Source organism: Pygocentrus nattereri, chromosome 19 (genome assembly GCF_015220715.1).
Source record: "Pygocentrus nattereri isolate fPygNat1 chromosome 19, fPygNat1.pri, whole genome shotgun sequence".
NCBI lineage: Eukaryota > Metazoa > Chordata > Actinopteri > Characiformes > Serrasalmidae > Pygocentrus > Pygocentrus nattereri.
The window spans coordinates 15,416,517-15,435,238 of NC_051229.1; the positions used below are offsets into that span (position 1 = coordinate 15,416,517).

Consider the following 18,722-nt stretch of genomic DNA (forward strand, 5'->3'; position numbering starts at 1 on the left):
GCCGTGTGCGCGAGAGACGGGCAGAGCGGCGAGCGTGCGCGTGGCGAGACAAAGACGGCGGAGCGGAGAAACGGGAGAGAGACGAGACACGGGCTCGGTGCGTGTCTGTTTTTGTTTTTGTGGAGCTCTGCGCGCATGGAAATGTGAAGAACTGTACGAACGGATGCCCTGAGCGATGTCAAAGCGAAAAGATTATTTTTAAATTAATTTATTTTTTTTCCGCGAGCTGACGACTCCCGGTCTTTCTCCACTCCGTATGGTTTTTAAATCTTTTCTCCAACGCCCCCCAAAATTAGCAGGTCTCCGCTAACCTTAGCCTGAACTGCTTCACATTTTGTTCCTTGTCTGAATCAGAAGAAAGGAGGAAGAGGCTGCCCAGAGGTAAATCACGTTTACCTGCTTAATTACGTCTTTTAGAAAATGTTATTATCGACTGTTGAACTTTGTTCGGCGTGGCTGCATGCCTGTGTAGCTAGCTGTGTAGATGTTCTCCACAAACAAAGGCGGCGACAACGTGACTTACCTTCCTCTGCTAGCTGGCTAACGTTAGTTTGCTAACAACAAAATACAATTTTCTCTGCTTGTAAATGTACGTTTTGGGGTCGTAACCTTTCCCAAGTCACACCCTCCTTCATCCTGTTGGTTGTTTTTGTGAATGTCAGGGCTCTATTTGGTAATTTACTGTGGGTTAGAGTGAGACCTGATTGTTAAAACATTGTACCAAGTGTGCTAACTAGCTAGTTGTGATGCTATGTAGCCGCGTTAGCTGCTCGGCTAACAAAACTGGCAGGCGAGGAGAAAGAAACAATAAGGACAAAGCGGCGAGGCGAGAGAGGAGGGGAGCTAATGTGGTCTTCACACATGAACTAGACATTGGGGCAGCGTGTATGCGACACTTCATTATGATTTGTGCGGTTTATAGTTCGACTCGCAGTGCGTTGTTCGCCTGAATAATCCTCTTTTCCCCTTTTTTAGAGAACCGCTCCCGCCCCAAGAGCAACTTCGGAGTCTGATGGTCATCCACGGGGACTGAGTTACTATGCCTAGCCCCCTGTTCCACCCTGAGATTATGGATCACGATATGGTAGTGAGCGGCCAGCAGAACGGGGTCACTCTAGCCAGGGAAACGGACCCGGAGTCCCGGGACGAAGACCACCAGGAAGCGCTCCGCTTCGCCCTGGACCAGCTGTCACTCATGGGGCTGGACAAAGTAGATCCACTGGATGGGACAACGGGAACTACCGTGTCCGAAAACTGCAACGGTGGAGGAGGAGTAGGAGGAGGCAGCGGTGGCAGCAGCGGAGGCTACGTCGACCTCCAGATGCTGGAGCACCCTGGTGGATCTTGCGAGTCTCCCACCTCATGTTCCCCGTCTCCGGAGTACTATGGCCCGGGCGGCTACCACATAGGCGGCCCGCACTCTCACGCGGTACTTGGCGAACAGAGCTCGGTGCTGTGTAGCCGAAAGAGGAGCGTCAACATGACCGAGTGTGTACCTGTCCCCAGCTCGGAGCACGTTGCAGAAATCGTAGGACGGCAAGGTAACGCTGATATTTACGCATGTTTACTTGTCGTTCATGTGCGTCAGTATTTACAAAGTAAACAACTGGGACGTGCCAAGCAGTTTGTGAGCCTCTTAAAACTCTTTGTCTATCTGGCAGACCTGAAGGAAGTTATAGCTGCTTGACTAGTTAGCAGTACTCAGGTTGGTGCGCTGTGGCTGTGGAGGAGTAACCTTAGCGTTAGCATGCTGCATGTTTTGCCTAGGAAGCAGCAGCTATTTAGCGGTACAAAACATCAGAAAACGATGTCTCCAGCGGGCCGATTGTCTGGTAGCCCTTCTTCGGCAGATGGAAGTAGCTTTGGAGGGGGAGGGGAGCTAAGGAGGGAGGAGGGGGGTCAGACAAAGCGGCAGATTGTCGGGTAGTCTGGACGTGTCTAGCAGTCTGCCCCAAACAAAAGAACCGTATCGACCGATGCCGTTGGGCTGGACCCAAGTCCACGTTCACGTACCAGACTTCTCGCAGACTTTATTTTTATGATCGTCTGCGTTCAAGAGTTTGTGTTTATCGCTTTATTTTTCATAATTGAGCAGGAACGCGTACGCAGAGCAGGGCCGAGCGCGCACCGGGACGGTCTGGGCGGTGTTTGCGGTCTCTGCAGCGCGGTGGACGGAGTAGCCGCATTAAACACATTTTAAGCTTATATTCGTGCTGTTTTATACGTTGTTGTCCGTAGTGATGATGGACCGAAAGCGTTGTGGAGGTAAAAGCCTCTGAGCGCTGGTTATTGCATTGTTCTCTTTGTTTGAAAATGCCATGCTTTCTGCCTCCGACAATGACATCACGCACCACGCACACTATTGGCTGCGTGCAGGAAGCCGTCCGTATTTAAAGAAACAGTAGCACCCTGTTGGGTAACAGTGCTTGCATGCTAAGTACTCGTTAGCTTATAGAGGAAGAACAATAAAAACGTGCTGTTTAATAGTTTCGCTTTATAGATTGTTTTTGAAAATGTATCCATATGCCCAAATATGTCGTTAAACGGTGTTTGGCCCGCTCTTGCAGTCCTCAACTCATACCTTTTGTTATGTAATTGACTAGCATTCACGCGTTTTACACAGGGGCAGTATAGGACAAAGCCCTTAAGACAGATGTTTTGCTTGAACATTTTTTTTTCTGCTTTTAAGTGTAGTGTTTTCTCATAAGACCCTTTTATTCGTTTAAGGTTTTTCATATGACCACATTTTTCATATGCTTGTTGGTTTTTAAAGGAAACATGAGTGATGGAGCAGTATTTTTATTTATTTGTTTTTTGTTCTCTTTAGACTCTCACCCAGAAGACATTCTCTGGCGGCAGTTTTATAGAATAACTTATATTTTTTGCTGTAGCTTTCACTTGATTGTGGTGTTTTTTTTTTTTTTTTTTGTTTTTTTAGGGTGGGGGTAATTTTTTGTGGAGCACCTGTGAAATGCATTTGTGTTTACAGAACTATGCAGATAGTTTTCATTGCGTTTTTTTCCCTGTTTATTTTTGTGTAATATTATTGTTGTGATTTGGTAGTAGTAGCAGTATTACAGTTACTACTATTATAATTTGTAAGTTTATTATGTGCTAAATGTCTGGAATTTGTTTTTAATTGCAGGTTGTAAGATCAAAGCCCTGCGTGCAAAGACCAACACTTACATCAAGACACCCGTCCGAGGAGAAGACCCTGTATTCATTGTGACTGGCCGGCGTGAGGATGTTGAAATGGCCAAACGGGAGATCATTTCCGCCGCAGAGCACTTCTCCATGATTCGTGCCTCTCGCTGCAAAGCTGGGGCCGGAGGCAGCAGTGGCGGTTCCCTCCCCGGTCCACCACATCTGCCGGGTCAGACCACCATCCAAGTGCGCGTTCCTTACCGGGTGGTAGGCCTGGTGGTGGGGCCTAAAGGAGCCACAATCAAACGCATCCAGCAGCAGACGCACACATACATTGTGACTCCAAGTCGAGAGAAGGACCCTGTTTTTGAGGTGACTGGGATGCCAGAGAATGTAGACAGAGCACGGGAAGAGATCGAGACGCACATCACTCTACGCACGGGTGCCTTTGTGGACCTGCAGGGTGACAACGACTTCCATAGTAACGGCACCGATGTCAGCCTAGAGGGTCTGGGTTCGCTGGGGCTTGGTGGTACCTTATGGTCTCGCAGCGGTGGTCATGGCCACACCACCCAACCTCCTCCACCTCCTCCTCCTCCGCCTCCTCTTCCTCTCTCCATGCACCACTCCACACGTAAGCTGTCCTCTGCTTCCTACCACAACGGCGGCCTGAGCTCCGACTCCTATTCAACCAGCCGCCGGCCCACTGAAAGCGGCAGTCCCACAAGCCCCTTCAGCACAGGCAGCGGTGGCGGAGGCTTCACTTTCGGCAGCGACTCTGCCCCCAGCTTGCCGGCCACAGCCTCAGACGACCTGAGCTTCGAGTTCAGCGGGTCCAACATCTGGGCACCCTTCATGAATGGTGGCAAGCAGCCACAAGCAATCCGCCGCAACAGCAGTGGCTTGAGCGGGGGCAACATCACACCCCGCCTCTCACCCACCCTGCCTGCTGACTCGGCCTTGGATCATCCACTGGCTCGCCGGGCGCAGAGTGACCCCCTCAGCACGCTTTCCTGGCTCCAGACTGGATCATCCTTCTCCGGAGGCAGCAGCAGCAGCGGTGGAAGCACTACTGGCTATTCTTCTTGCTCCGCCTCCTCCCTACCTGGAGGTTCCCCCACCGACTCTGAAGGCGGTGGCAGTGGAGTGGGTGTTGCCTCTGGTGTCCTGGGCCGGCTGAAGGCCAGTGGCCTGGCCGGTATGGTACCTGGTGGCAACAGGGACTGCTTTGTTTGCTTTGAAAGTGAGGTGACAGCAGCACTGGTGCCCTGCGGCCACAACCTGTTCTGCATGGACTGCGCTGGGCAGATATGCCAATCGCAAGAGCCTGAATGCCCTGTGTGCCACACCCCTGCCACGCAGTGCATTCGTATCTTCTCTTAATGCCATGCAGTTAGACCGGAGGATGGTTGAGTGGGTTGCTGTCATTGAAAACTTATAGAACATCCAGCTGTCCAGCTATTTAGAAAGTCTACAATAAAACTTGTAAGGAAAGAGGAGGACGTGTATCTGCAACCTGCCTACACTTAGGATTGACAGTAATAAGTACCATATTAAATATGACACTATTCTGATGTTGATTTATTATTATTATTATTAATATTAATAATAATAACTGATGATGACAATATTATTTGCTGACTCATGTACTTGTCCCAGGCTGTGGAATCAGCAGGTTTTGTGGGTTTATTATTATTATTATTTTTCTCAGAACTGAAATTTCATTGTGGACGAGGAGGATGGATACCAGTGTCTTATCTTTCTTTAGGCATTAATTTTATCTAACACCGATGAGTCTGTCCATGTATTATACATTCCCCCTCCCCCCTTCATTTTTGCTTCTGAGCTCAGCCTGACTACAGGTTATTATTTTTTTGCTTGAGACTTTTTTCTACTTGCAGATATTTTTCGATTTAAGCTGCATAGGTCTGCACTTTTTTCTAATGGTTAATTTTGAAAAATTTTCAGAGGGACGGGAATGCGCTTTGTTTATAATCCCGCGTGTTTGCGTTTGCTGTTGGAGTGAGCAGCAACACTATGACAACGAGCCTGTAATGGTGAGCTTGGGGAAAACACAAGACTGTGGAGCCTGCATACCCGTCAGACCAAAATATTAGTTTTTTTTTTTTTAATGATTATTGTCAATGAAGAATGAAACACTTAATATTTATTCAAGTTAAGAGTTGATATCCAACATAATGGTTAATGTTCAATATAAAGATAAGTAGGTAGGTAGAATAGTTAACGTTGCATAAGAAATATCCTTACAGTGCTGAGAGGTTGGTGTTCCGACTGTCTCTTGTCTTTGTCTCTCTAGCCTTGCAACCTTAAAACACTCATACTCCAGTCCAGTGGAGGGCACTGTTAACCCCTCTACAACTAATTGTGAGCTCTGTGGCCTGTTTGTGTTCTAGCATAGAGCAGACTGGTCAGATACACTTCATTACCACAGACACTCTTGTATTTGCTACTACGATCAAAAAAGGTCAGATTTGTTCATTCTAGTTTTGTGCTCTTACTCAAGGGGGCGCCAAAACTAACATTTTAAAACACCACCACAGACACTGCACAGTCTGGAGTCGCCTTTTAGTCCACGGAAAACCTTATCTGTTACAATTTTTATTGTTGGAGAGATTCTTTTAAACATTAGCTGTCCAGGTTGTTGCTGCAGAGTTGGACAGACGTAACCTCTTCTCCACCAACCACGATGTTCATTGAATTTACTGAATTATAGGATAGATAGGTCTTTGTAACTTTGCAAGAATGTTTCTCCTTACTGTGGAGGTATGTGTGAGTGAGAGCGTGTGTGTGGAGGAGGAAGAAGAAAAGAGTGGGACGTTCTTCTTCTTTTTTTTTTTTTTCTTTTTTTTTTTTTTTTTCTTTTCTTTTAATTTAGAGGACTGTTGTAGAGCCATCCCACTTTGTGCACTGCGACACATTGCAATGTTCTTTTTTTTCCTTTAAATCTCCTGCTGGGGCCACAGTGGATCTATTGGGCCAAAATGGAGAAAACGCCGGTCTTCCGCCCCTTCAGTTTGTGAGCTTATATGTTCTTGCTCTTACTTACTCTTTGAGGATGGATGCCCCACAGTTCAAACTGCCAATAGAGCAGTGCTGTCCTCTGTCCACCGTTAGAATGGAGATCACCTCCCATGTGTTTTATCATTGCTGTCATATCAAAATCTCGTTGCTAAGATTGTTTGATTTTTCAGGTGGCATTTACAGTAAGGTTTTACTGATGAATTGGCCAATGGAAGTCCTCCATAATTATTCTCATTACATCAATGTTAGTCTTTTAGAAGTGAATGACCTTTCACAGATACGAGGTTTTGCTATGACAGCGACAATATCACCTATTAACTCATTTTTGTGCTCCGATGTACAGCTTTTGGTCCGATGAAATGGCGTATCATGTCGGTAGCCCTTGGAAAAGTTCAGAATGATTTTTACGTGACAAGCCATGACATCATACCATTTTTAAAGGGCTTCCTGTGACTGCACTGCAATTCAGGTCTCATTCAGTTAACAATAACCAGGAAAAATTCCCAATCAGAACCTGGCAGCTATATCACCCAGGGCTTCCATACACTTTTTGTGCTGACATGTCCAAGAGCTGCAGCAGTAGGTTTTAGGCTTTTAGAGGTTGGAGCAGCTTCAATCTCCTGGTATCCTGGCTTAGAACTGAACCGAGATAGAGACTTTAAAATTGCATTTAAAGGCTGAAGTTTAGGTCAGAGGCACCTTTTTTCAATTGTTTCTGGGTTTGCCAAGTTTGTATGTGTTGTCCAAGGACTTTCAAGACTAACTTGGAGTGTAGGAAGTTAAGCAAGTCTCATCGGTCTGGTCCATGCTTCTCAGTCTGTGTCTTTTGAGGGCTTTGTGTTTTCGCTTCGTTCACAGATGAGGACTATTGCTAAGTAATTTGGTTGTTCCAGTTGAGACCAGTTGACGGTGCTTTGGTGGTGCAGATCATTACTGATGACTGGTCTAGAAGCAGGCACGTTATCCTGTGTTGGTTCCCGTTACCCCATTGCCTGTAGCTGAACTGTAACAGGGACAAATACTCACAGTTTTTGCTTTACTTTGTTACTTCAAATGCAGAATGATTTCAATAATGCGATGAGGATAAACTCTCTTAAAAGTATTTGTTCAGAGTCTGACATGGCATCTGAACCCACCTTGACAACGTTTTCTCTTTTTGTCCTTCTAAAACAAGTTTGTGAGTTCAAGTCTTGGGAATCTATTCGCTGAAGTTTTGCTGTTTTTTAGTAAGATTAGTTTTAAGAAATGTGTTCAGAACTGAAACCAAGGGTTTGTTTCTGGTTGTGTACAGTAGGAAAATGGATTAAAGGTACAAAATTAGCTCCGAGTCAGTAGTGTACTGTAAAGGTGCCTCCGATTCTGTGTTGTTTGTGTTCCAGGCACTTCTCAGAAACCTCAGAAATCAGCCTAGAGGATACAGCTTTCCTCCACAATCCGTCACTCCGAACCTGGACACACCGATAGCACAGAAACATGGAGATGGAATTGTTTCAATCTGTAACTCCCCCACCCCCCATTCCCCTCCAATGTTTAAAAACAGGGTTTACAGATGTTGTTCTGAGGGAGGTAGATCTTGGGCACGGTCTTGCATTGGAATGGCATCAACTGCCATCTTCCTTTGAATCACTTAGCCCTCTAACTCTGCTCTCCTTTATAGTTTTATTTTATTTTTTTATTTTGCTTTAATTCTTTTGTATGCAGAACCAAAAGTCGTTTCAATAACAAGGTTTGAGACCTACCTGTAAATACCCTGAATTACAATCATTGGGATTTGTTTTCCAGAAGTACAAAACTGATAAGGTTAATGTAGTTTTTAAAAACATGTATCATTATTTGTAAGTTAACTATCTGCATGTCTTGAAGCCATCAGGCATTAGCTAATAATTTTCTAAAGAAAAAAATCGACAAAAAAAAACTTTTTACACATTTTATTTTTACAATTTATTTGCTTACCTTGACATAAATATCCCAGATTATAATGTGACCCTTTTATTACTGCAAATTTATCTTTATTTTCCATATTTCTGTTTCCTGTGTACAACATATAGGCAATTTATAACAAAATGAGAAAATTATTGAAGAAATTTAAAATTGAAATATATTTTATTTGAAAGTTTATGGACCTTTTAGCCGTGAGTTGGAACAATTGTATACTCGTATGATTTGAACTGACTTGACGGTTATAAGAAATGTATCAAGAGTTTTATTTTTTATGCTTCTTTAATAAAATCTTGTTTTTTGTTTTCATTTTTTACTGTAAAACAATAAACATCAGTGTCTTGGTGCTTTTCATTTGATTTACAATAGGACAATACAAAGAAGTTCTTCAGTATATGGTAGGTGCTTAAAAGCAAAACTGCACTGGATTATAGGAAACAGTTTTAATAGAACTGTTGCATTTAAGTAGGAAAAGGTGCTGCTAACATGCTTTGTGAATCTTTGTGAAACTAGGGTGCAGTAGCTTATACTGCCACAAGGGGGTATCAAAACATCAGTGTGAACTTTGTGAGTGAGCGAAAGGCTGCCACTCTGTTTTTTTTCTGTCAAGGAAGTGTGTTTGTGAACTGGTTGATATTTCCTGCACTTCAGAATTCTTGTTTTTACTCTAGAAGCTGGTGTACAGTTACAGTAGATATTTACACAGCACAGACAAACTGACTGCACAGAAACCTGGTTAAGATTCATATGCCATCGTAATAAAAGGTGGACAAAACTGCCGTAAGCTGTAGACATGTATGAATGCTACAATGGGCAGAAGTGCACTTGCCTTTTCTGCTTTACTTGTTGGGATTTAATCACTTTTAAGCACCATCTAGTGGGAAATATAGCTAGAATGTTCTTCAAAAGGAACAGCATCAATGTATTTAATTGATTGAAATAGGCACCTAGTGCAGAAAGACTTACTTTGTCTTCTTGTAAAGCCTATCTAGATATGGAAGGAGTAAAAGAACGTATTTCTTTCTTCATGAGTTTGTGCTCGCTTTACCAGGTTGTGCATTTTGGAAAGTGGTTAAGTCTTTTCCAGACGACAGCCCACAAATAAATTGCAGCTTCTTCTTCCATTCTGGACCAAACCTTTATGAGTCGTTTTGGACCAGCTGTACTAGCATATGTTGGATGACTGATGTTGCCTCAGAAGCTCTTATATTGAAACTAATAGTATTGGTAAAACATGCTGGTAATTAAAAGTACAAGAACCTGTGAGTGAATGATCAGAAAAAAATGAGCTGTTTGCTTTAGGGATAGGACAGCTACTCATAGGGTCAGTTTACTGGAGCCTTGGGCTACACAGTATTCTGAAAGGAGAAAAGATGGTTCTTCAAGGGTTTTACAGTGCCTTTCATAGTTTATTCTACTGTTCTGTTCTAACAGTAGCAGAACCCTTTCTGGTGCTATATAGAACCATAAACAGCTGGAAACTTTCAGACATGTAGTGTATGTTAGAGAAATCCACACTGTATAAGATTATAGAGCCTAAACAAAGAAAGCTGTGGTTCCAATGAACTGTTTTCATTAGTTTTTCTGTCTCTTGTACCTGTTAGAACTGCTTGTGTGTCTGTGTGTATATATATATATATATATATATATATATATATATATATATAAAAACAAGAGAAAAGAGTGAGTGATCAGTTTTTTTAATAGGAAGCAATGCTGCATTAATCCACCATCATCCTCATTAGAAACCATCATAATGGTTAAAAATAAAAATTAGAAACATCCTCAGTATAAAAACGTCCTGTCATGCTTATACACGCTACATTCATTTTTGGATACGTCAATGTATTCACAAGCTTTTTTACTTTTTTTATTTTGAAAAATAAATACATTTGAAAATATCTCAAATAAAAACCAAAGGAAATATACAGATAAATCTGTCGACAGTTGGCAGGTTAACATCAAAAAAGACACGTGCTGGCACAATTAAAGTTCAGTTTCTGTTCATGCACTTGATTTCTATTCACAAAGTGGGCACCACAGCAACCGCGTCTGTGGGCATGCACACATGCATATGGGTAATTTTCATGCCCATTTGTGCTTGAGCCAGTCTGTGAGTGTGTGCCTGTGGGGGGGTGGAGTGGGGTTGAGGACAGATGATGTTCCTGTTACTGTTAAGCATGTGGCATTATTTCATTATGTCCACCTTCTACCAAATAAAGGCCAGTGTGACGGACATTCAGAGCCGCATTGGATTTGGTTTTGAAACTAAATAGCTCAGGATGATGAGCCCCACTTCTGTTCAGAACAGTTAAAACACAAACTTCATTGCTCACAATGTTGCCTTTAAGCTTTATCCATTGCAACTAGCTCATGAAAATCCTATTTTGCTTTCCAACAGTAATTATATAAATATGTGCAAGCGCTTGTGCTGATTACTCACACTCTGCCTTGTAAACATTTTATATTCTATTCCAAGTAGACAAACAGCTAACCACTACAATGTTATTTAATTGCACTATGGTTTAGTAAAACAGCAAACTTTGATGGCTATGCGTCCATGACTGGCTCTCATAAAACCACTTATAGTGTATCTTTTAATCTATTCACTCAGTCATATATATATATATATATATATATCACTGTTATAACAAAACCTCCCACCTCAGGTATTGTATCTTTGTAGGAGAAGGAAAAACACAACGTAGGTTAAAGTAATGAGATTTTATTTTCATTACATCACAATTTTGGGCCATTACTATTGGCCGATTCCTCTGGAAATGCTCACTCAAAGTAAAGGCCAGCTGGTGTTTTCAGACTGCATAAAACAATGTAAAGGTTCTGAGGTTTTGATATGACAGTGATACATGACATCATTTATGTCTCCCATATATCACAACCCTATACGAGGCCAAGTGGCTATTACAGATTTTTGTCAATTGGTCATTAAGTAAGTAAGCCACTTAATTTGAGGTTAAATGACAGAAACAAAATCTGTTTTGTACTTCCTCTTTCAGTAAATCCTACATATTTTATTGTATGCACAAGTACAATGGTGTAGTTTCATATTTGCCTCTGCACTCCCTGTATGACCTCTGAGCAAGAGATCCAGAGAGCTGTGTTTTAGTCTCAGTCTTAAAGTATTGCTGTAGAAGTCAGACAGATAAGACTACACCAGATTGCACAGAACATATGGAAAGCACAATCAGCAGCTGTGCCCATAAGCCAGTGATGCCGGACATGAACATGAGGACCAAAGCTTGTATTATTGTTGAGCTGACAGCCTCAGGCCTGAACACGACACAGACGGTGCTTTTATTTGGTGGAATCAGTCTAATCAGATCCAGCCATGTTGAAACACAATGGAGTAGCACTGTAGCGAAGCTGTACTGCATTTAATTTTTGCTTGGTTATCTCCCCATAGATGGTTATCACCTGTTCCTTCCCACTCTGCCCCTCAAAGGCAAAGAACAGTAACTATGGCAACAGTGGCACAGTCATGTTATTGTCCAGCTCAATATATTACTGCGATACTTTTTTTCAATATCCTTAAATACTTGCCCAATTATCTACCCCAGTGCTGGTTATCACCAGCTCCTACCCACCATTTAAATCTCCCTTACTGTACATCTCCAACCAATCTGGAAGCAGGTTCATGGTTCCTCCAGGATGTTTTGACCTTTTTTTGAAAGTTGCACTTTTTTTGAAAAGCTATAGTGCAGATGAAGGTGTTTGGGTGAAATTGCCCTGTTTTGCAGATGTCTACAGTTGGTCAGCACCACTATAGAAGGACAGAGAGTAACTAGGCCATCCTTCACACTCAGAAACCAGCAACGCCACTGGTGATCCCTTGAACTTGAACTCAGTGTGATAGGAAGTGACTCTCTTAGCCAGCTGCACCATTTAGAAAGCCCCAGATTCAGGTTTTGGGATTAATACACGTAACCCATTGTCTGTTAAACAAGCTGTAGAGTCATATTTGCAGAGGCACTCATTGGATTTTGTCATTGTTAAGAAACATGTCTGAGTCTCACAACTTCCAAAGGCAATTTGAGCATCTCTACTCATGTTTAAGTAATACGCTCTTCCAAAACTCCCTCTAACAAAGATCAGGTCAAATTGGGCTGGAATAATCCTGATGTTAAGGGTCAATCATGTCTCAGAGTTGTCACAGGATGGCCTAATCATGGGGCAAGGTTTGTAGAAGTAGATTCACAAAATCACTTAAAATCAAATTAATAAATCCTGGTGAGTCCACCAGTTGTTTTTGTTGTTTTTTTTTTTGCTGTGTTCTTACGTGTAACTCAATGTCCAAATGTATTTTTTTTAGATATTTATTAGATCATGGACATGAAAAAGCTATTTAGCTAGCTGTTTGGCTTGGCAAGTGCATAGTGCAGGCTAACCTGTGCCTTGATTAGCTAGGCAACTTCCAAGTTCTGTAGCTTAACTAGCTATCATAGCAATTTATGTGAACTTAACTGAACTTAGAAAGTTGCAGCGCCTTCTACTTTCCAACTTAACCTGTGACGAGCCTCAAATTTCTCTGACCAGTCAAGATCCATAATAGCACAAAGTTTGTGTTCTCTCATTTGTCACACCATCATTTTTTGGATGTCCAGCAGCGAACAGAACTAACACATCACAATCGAAACAAACAAACAAAAGCCCTGTAACACACAGCGGCTGAGTGGCAGCTGAGGCGGGCACATGGAGAGAGTCACAGTGTTAAAGTGGCTTGGCTTCAACATGCACAACATGGTAGAGGACAGGAGAGCGACAGAGTGCTTACTGAACCAGACAGACAGACAGACAGGGAATGGAGTTAAACACCTTAAACATGCAAAGAAGGCAAAGTGCAAAATATTGCAAACAATGCAAACAAATCAAGCCCCATTGTGGATTTTGACAATTGGCTATAAATGCTAGTGAGGTGTGTGGGGGAAGGAAAAGTCAGAGAGAGGAAAAGGGGAGAGGGTTTTTTTTTGGATTAGGGTACTTATGTACCTTTCAAGGCAGCGATGCAGTGCATGTACGCAGGCAAGGACAGGATGACATAGAGGACCAATGGCTTCAAAAAGCCTTCGGCATGTTTTCAAAAATAATAGTCAAAGAAAGTCAGAAACATGAATTTTTACTGGACTATAAATCTGCATGGAGCTAATCACTGGATGTATTGTTTCAATAGAAGCCCTGTGACATGCTGAAGTCCTTAGTAAATCTAGAGTGCAAAGACAAAGAAATTGGGAGGATATGGCTGTGAATCTATATGTACATGGTCATGTGTTAGCACGTCATAGCTGAATTCCCTTTTTAAAAATAAAACAAGGCAAAGATGAAAGAGCTATACCTCTGACATCATTATTTGCTTGAATCAGATTTCATTGCTTTAAGTTTTTGTATATTCGTGTTATGCCACTATCAATTATATTAGCAGAGGCACAACAGTTTAGAGCTCTATATGGTCTGTACTGAAGTCTGTACTTACTGGACTGAACTCCACTGGTTTGGTTACTGTGTGCATGTCTATGTGCGTGTATATATGTGTGCCTCTCCCATTTTCGCTTCTAGCTGCCTCGTCCCTCCTCGGCCGAGCGCTGATCGGACTTGAGCTTGACAAACTCCTTAGCCACTTCGTCATTGTTGCGCTGGGAGAGGATGCGCAGCACGGTCAGGCCCGTCTCGTCCATGTGTACCCGTTTGCCCAGCGGCAGCCAGTAGGCCCCACTGCCCCGCGCCACCACATCCTTCAGCTGCAGCACAGCCATGCCCACTGTGCGGTCCTCCCGTGCAAAGCAGTAGTCCTTTACACACACCTGCAGCTCATAGCCCTCGGGGCCCAGCTCACTGCCCAGAACACTGCACAGAGAGTCACAGACAAGGAGAGAGGGTAGAGAAGAACATTTAAGGTGATGACTGCATAGCTGTCAGGAATTGGTTATAGCCTGATGTTATGACACTGTGGGACACATCGTGTTTGGAAATTGTATCTACCAAATTGGATTTACCACTTTGTTGCAAAAATATATATATTTGCCTACGTCACTGGTGCATATCTCTTGAATCAATGCTGGCTGGCTATCTGGTAGTGCCAGGGGAAGGACGAGACCCAAACAATACTCAACCTAACCCAGAACTGGCTCAAAATGTAGCAGTTTAAGGATGGGTTGGCAAAAGCGGCGTGGCGTTACAAATATTTATATGACCTTTTATATATATTATTCATATGATCTTCAAAATGTTACAAAAATAGGTGAGTATTAATTATTGAAGAGACACAGGAAAAACTCACAACTCTGGTCTTCATTTTTTGTACACTCTGGCTTGAACACAAAGATTTTTTTACACTCTGGCCCTCTAGTGCATGCATTCATATTACACTCAACATACACACAGATGTACACAGACACAGATGTCGCAGTATAATTTAGCCTTTAGACTAAAATAGTGTTTTCACTAACCCTAACCATAGCTAGTCAAGGTTTTGGCTTAACCTGGTTCTGAGAAACCAGCCCCTAAGAACAAAATGCCAGCTGTTGTGTTCTAAAATGGTAAAGCCTATACATATGTCCTCATAGACTCCTAGTTATTCCTAATACCAATATTACTGCTATTAATATTAGTAATATAATCACTTGTAGGTAGTTTGACCAGAGGAGGATGGGTCCCCCCTGGTGAGTCTGGTTCCTCCCAAGGTTTCTTCCTCAGTTCTGAGGGAGTTTTTCCTTGCCACTGTTGCCCCTGGCTTGCCCACCAGGGGGTTTCTGTACATTCTTACAGTCCTGTTAAAACTTTGTCTTTTCCGAAATTCTGTAAAGCTGCTTTGTGACAACATCCGTTGTAAAAAGCGCTATACAAATAAATTTGATTTGATTTGAAATTTGATATACTATGTGTACACACGCTGAAATAACACATTATTAAAGTTTATTATATGTCTGTGAAAGTATCCCCTCTCACTGTTTCTGTGCATAAAGGTTAGATGCATTGAATTTCCTTAAAGGAACTCTTTGTCCATAAATGCAAATGTTATTATTGCAAATGCAAATTATTTTATATGAATTTTAATGGGTGGCAACATTGTGCAAATAAACCTATGCTAAATTTACAAAAGAAAAAAATTACATGGTTACGCATCAGTTAGTGTCCGATGTTTGCTTCTTTTTTGCCACTGAAGTTACAAGGACAAGGAATGGAAATTCACCAATTAGCATCATGTGCATGCCTGAAACATCACACACTTGCCTCAAACCATGTAGAGTTGTTCAGTAAGCAAACAGACTTGCTGAAATGGTTTCTGATAGCGCATGACAAACTTCTATCTAAAAAAATTATTAAAAAAGGTAAAACAGTGGTTGCAGTTATAAAGCCTGAATTTTGTCCATACTTTAGTTCACATTAATAAATAATAACTTGCACTAGTTGTTAGCAACATAAGCCTCATAGCTTCAGAGCAAAACTAAAGAAGTGAAATTCAGACACTAAACATGTCTTGAACCACATCTGAGGTTACAGGAAACTTGTGTAAATTGCGTTTCTTTAATGCAAGAACTATTCTTTTACTCAAAATGTGAGCTACTGAGCACTGCATAGATGAGAACACTTACAATTGAAAGGATTCGCCAAACTTAGGGGACCAGCTGTTGTTCTTAGACTTGGTGGCAAACTTCCTCTTTTTGTCACTGAGATGAGGCCCAATGATGTACACTTCCACAAAGGGGCGGAATATACCCTGGGTCTGCCAGCGCAGGTCATTGGCTGCCACCACTGTTAAAAGTGAAAAAAAAAACAAACAAACAAACAGTGAAATCTACAAAGAAAAGATGGAGAAACCAGAAAAGCTGAAGAGAAAACAGGGTGAGGGAGAGATTTATACCTTTAACATTGATTTTATGTCCTCCTGTGTTGGGGTCACCAAGGGTCTCCACAGTCATGGACGCCTCTCCTACAGCATCGTCCACACTCGGGGCTGCAAAATAAGGTTGAAGGAAAGGAAAAAACATCAGTTTTCACATTCATCAGTATCAAGATATGCCATTGCTCAGAAAAGCCTTTGCATATATACATGCAGTATATATGCTGTAACTTAGATACGTTTCCACTTTGTTTATGCATTGCCACGTCTCGTACTTTCCTGCCACACAGCTCATGCATCACCTGATGTCATTCCACAAGCTCTCATTTGCATTTGTACATTGGGAGAGAAATAACTAAGGAACACACTTAAAAATCCTTCTGAGAATTGCTGCATGCCATCAGTGAGCTAACATTCAGCTGATAAGACAATGCGTGCCAAGTTCAAGCTTTGTTCTTTCACAGTAAAGGTTTATTGGCCACAGTCCTCTGACAGTAGCTGCGTTTACTTTGACTTCCTGTGCAAAACAATGTGAAAGCAAAAATGAGAATGCATAATATGAAATGAAAATGCATAATGAAACGTTAGAAATGCGCTTATATCTAAGTCACTTTTAGCGATAAGTATATGTTATGATATCAACAATGTAATTTCCTGCAAAAAAACTGTTGTTGCAAACGTTTACAAATAAAAGAAAAGCTGGACATCCATCTTTAATTTCATGTACACTTTTAGAAATAAAGATTCTGTGCAGGTATATATTTTTTCGTTTATCAAGGTACAAACAATGTGCCCTCAAAGGTACACAGTGGTTTTAAGGTCCATTGTGTGCCTTAAATAAGTTTTTCCCAGTAAAAAATGACATATTTACACATTTTCATAAATTAATGTTTAAAATAACTTAAAAGCCTGGAGACAAGATGGGGTGTGTGGAGTCAATATCATTTCAATGGATTATGGTACAATTATGTTCCCTAACTAAAGGTAGTGAGATGTATCCTTGAGAGCACATCTTTAGTGTAATATTTAGTGTACTAAAGATGTGAGGGTAACTGCCCCAGTGACAGTTTCATAGCTTTTTTCTGTGAGTGTAACTTGTGCACCTTTGGCCTGCCTGAATTCCCTCTTTTTTTCCAAATTAGAACCACAATATAGAGCTGTTCCAACTCCATTTAGAAAGAAACATCTCTCTCTTTAAAAGCTGAAAAATGACACAGATTGACCTTTCATAGAGATGTACCACATACTTTTTAAAAAGGAAAATTCTGTTAAAGAATTACATTCACAAAGACATTTGCCAATGAAAATGAATGAAAGAGGTCATTTTTACACCAAAACAACACAAAATGCATTGCAGATTCTACACTGTAATACATTCACCTTTTGCACTGTGTTCTGTGAAATGCTATTGAGACATGACTGAATATCTGAAGGAATCTGCTTGGTCCTGTGGCCTCGGTGAAAAAATATATATCTATACCTATCCTACAACAACGAAAAACACCAGGAGGAGCCCACCGCTCTTAACTCCTGAGAGATCTTTTTAGAATTGGTCAACATATGCTACTACCCACCAGATGGTGCTACTGTGCTAATGACCTCTGTGCATTTTTTAAAAGACTTGCCATTTTCTGGCCTACGGATATAGAACTTACTGAAGACAACATTTTACACAATTTCGGGGAATCCTTTTCGTTCCCTCAAGCAAAAATAGCAGTCTTTCTCTCCAGATGCACAAAAGTGCACTTGGCAGCATAACTGAGACTTCTACCCAAAGGTCCATCTGCTGATTAAACTGCTCAATGAATTAGATAATTGCTATTAACTAATTCACTGAATAAAAGCACAGCAGTAAAACCGTGACACAAAGCTCAGTGCTGGCAGTGAACACACACACACACACACACACACACACACACACTATAAAAAGGATCAGCATAGTCTTCTAATGGCATAGAAGAATGAGCAGGCAGGCTGTATGCCAGGTTAAATGCCAGTCTGTGCCCTCATCCGCTCCAACACCACCATTACAGCTCATTCAATCAAATACATGCTCAGATATCACGCTGCGATGTGAGGACAACAGAGAGACAAATGGAGAGAGAGGGAGACACTAATTTTCACATTTTACACAAGACACTTTCTACTTTTTAGACTGTCTGCACTCTTTAATCTCTTCTTTTGCTGCTAAAGACTGCGGTTACACAGTTTACATTGACTGACTGTCATTGATCATTGCATCAAAAACAGAAATACTGCTGTTAATGACTGTCCATTTGTTTTGTTTTACTGTTTATTGTCCTACACTTAATAAACAGCAAGACACCTAATTGTGAATTTTATGACCAATATTGCAATTTAAATAAAGATTATTTTCTATAATTTAAGATGCAGATGTTTTTTGGCCAAAAAGTCCAGAATATCTACTTTTTCTGTCTTCAGGCTTAAATGCTGAACATACCGCCTGTTAATTGTGGTTGTACTATCACAGCACAAGGGCGTGGCTTTTGATTGGTCAAGCTCATTGTATTTGGTTATTATTTTCTCAATTAAAACTGCTAAGACAACGCTGAAGGCTATAAAAAAACTGCAGCTCCTGCAATATGAAAACTGCACTCTTTCAGATAGTGATTTCAGTTTAAAGACAATCTGTGTTTCAGCCCTATTGCTGTAATGTATCTACAGACCAAAATCATTCCTCCCTAAACGTATGGCTGTGTGAATGAAAATAAAGCTTGACTTG

General features: G+C 41.6%; 2 protein-coding genes across 3 annotated transcripts in view; one reads left to right on the forward strand and one right to left on the reverse strand.

Moving 5' to 3' along the window:
* On the forward strand, positions 1-6,005 carry LOC108427159 (RNA-binding protein MEX3B). Its single transcript, XM_017697116.2, has 3 exons — positions 1-381; positions 976-1,541; positions 3,146-6,005. The coding sequence occupies exons 2-3, from the start codon at positions 1,040-1,042 to the stop codon at positions 4,525-4,527; spliced, it is 1,884 nt and encodes a 627-aa protein (XP_017552605.1). The 5' UTR covers positions 1-381; positions 976-1,039; the 3' UTR covers positions 4,528-6,005.
* A 7,015-nt stretch (positions 6,006-13,020) lies between these two features.
* Positions 13,021-18,722, reverse strand: part of LOC108427160 (protein unc-13 homolog A) — an 84,675-nt gene continuing 78,973 nt past the window's right edge. For both annotated transcript variants that reach the window (XM_017697120.2, XM_017697119.2), the window contains 3 exons: positions 16,001-16,093; positions 15,732-15,891; positions 13,021-13,983 (listed from right to left, as the gene is read on the reverse strand). In XM_017697120.2, coding sequence (XP_017552609.1) covers positions 13,692-13,983; positions 15,732-15,891; positions 16,001-16,093 — 545 coding nt within the window. In that variant the 3' untranslated portion in view covers positions 13,021-13,691. The remainder of the gene's footprint in view (positions 13,984-15,731; positions 15,892-16,000; positions 16,094-18,722) is intronic.

Coding starts and splice junctions, on each gene's coding strand:
- LOC108427159 (XM_017697116.2), top strand. CDS start 1,040: ATGCCTAGCCCCCTGTTCCACCCTGAGATTATGGATCACGATATGGTA. Junction 1,542..3,145: donor AGAAATCGTAGGACGGCAAG/GTAACGCTGATA, acceptor TTTTAATTGCAG/GTTGTAAGATCAAAGCCCTG.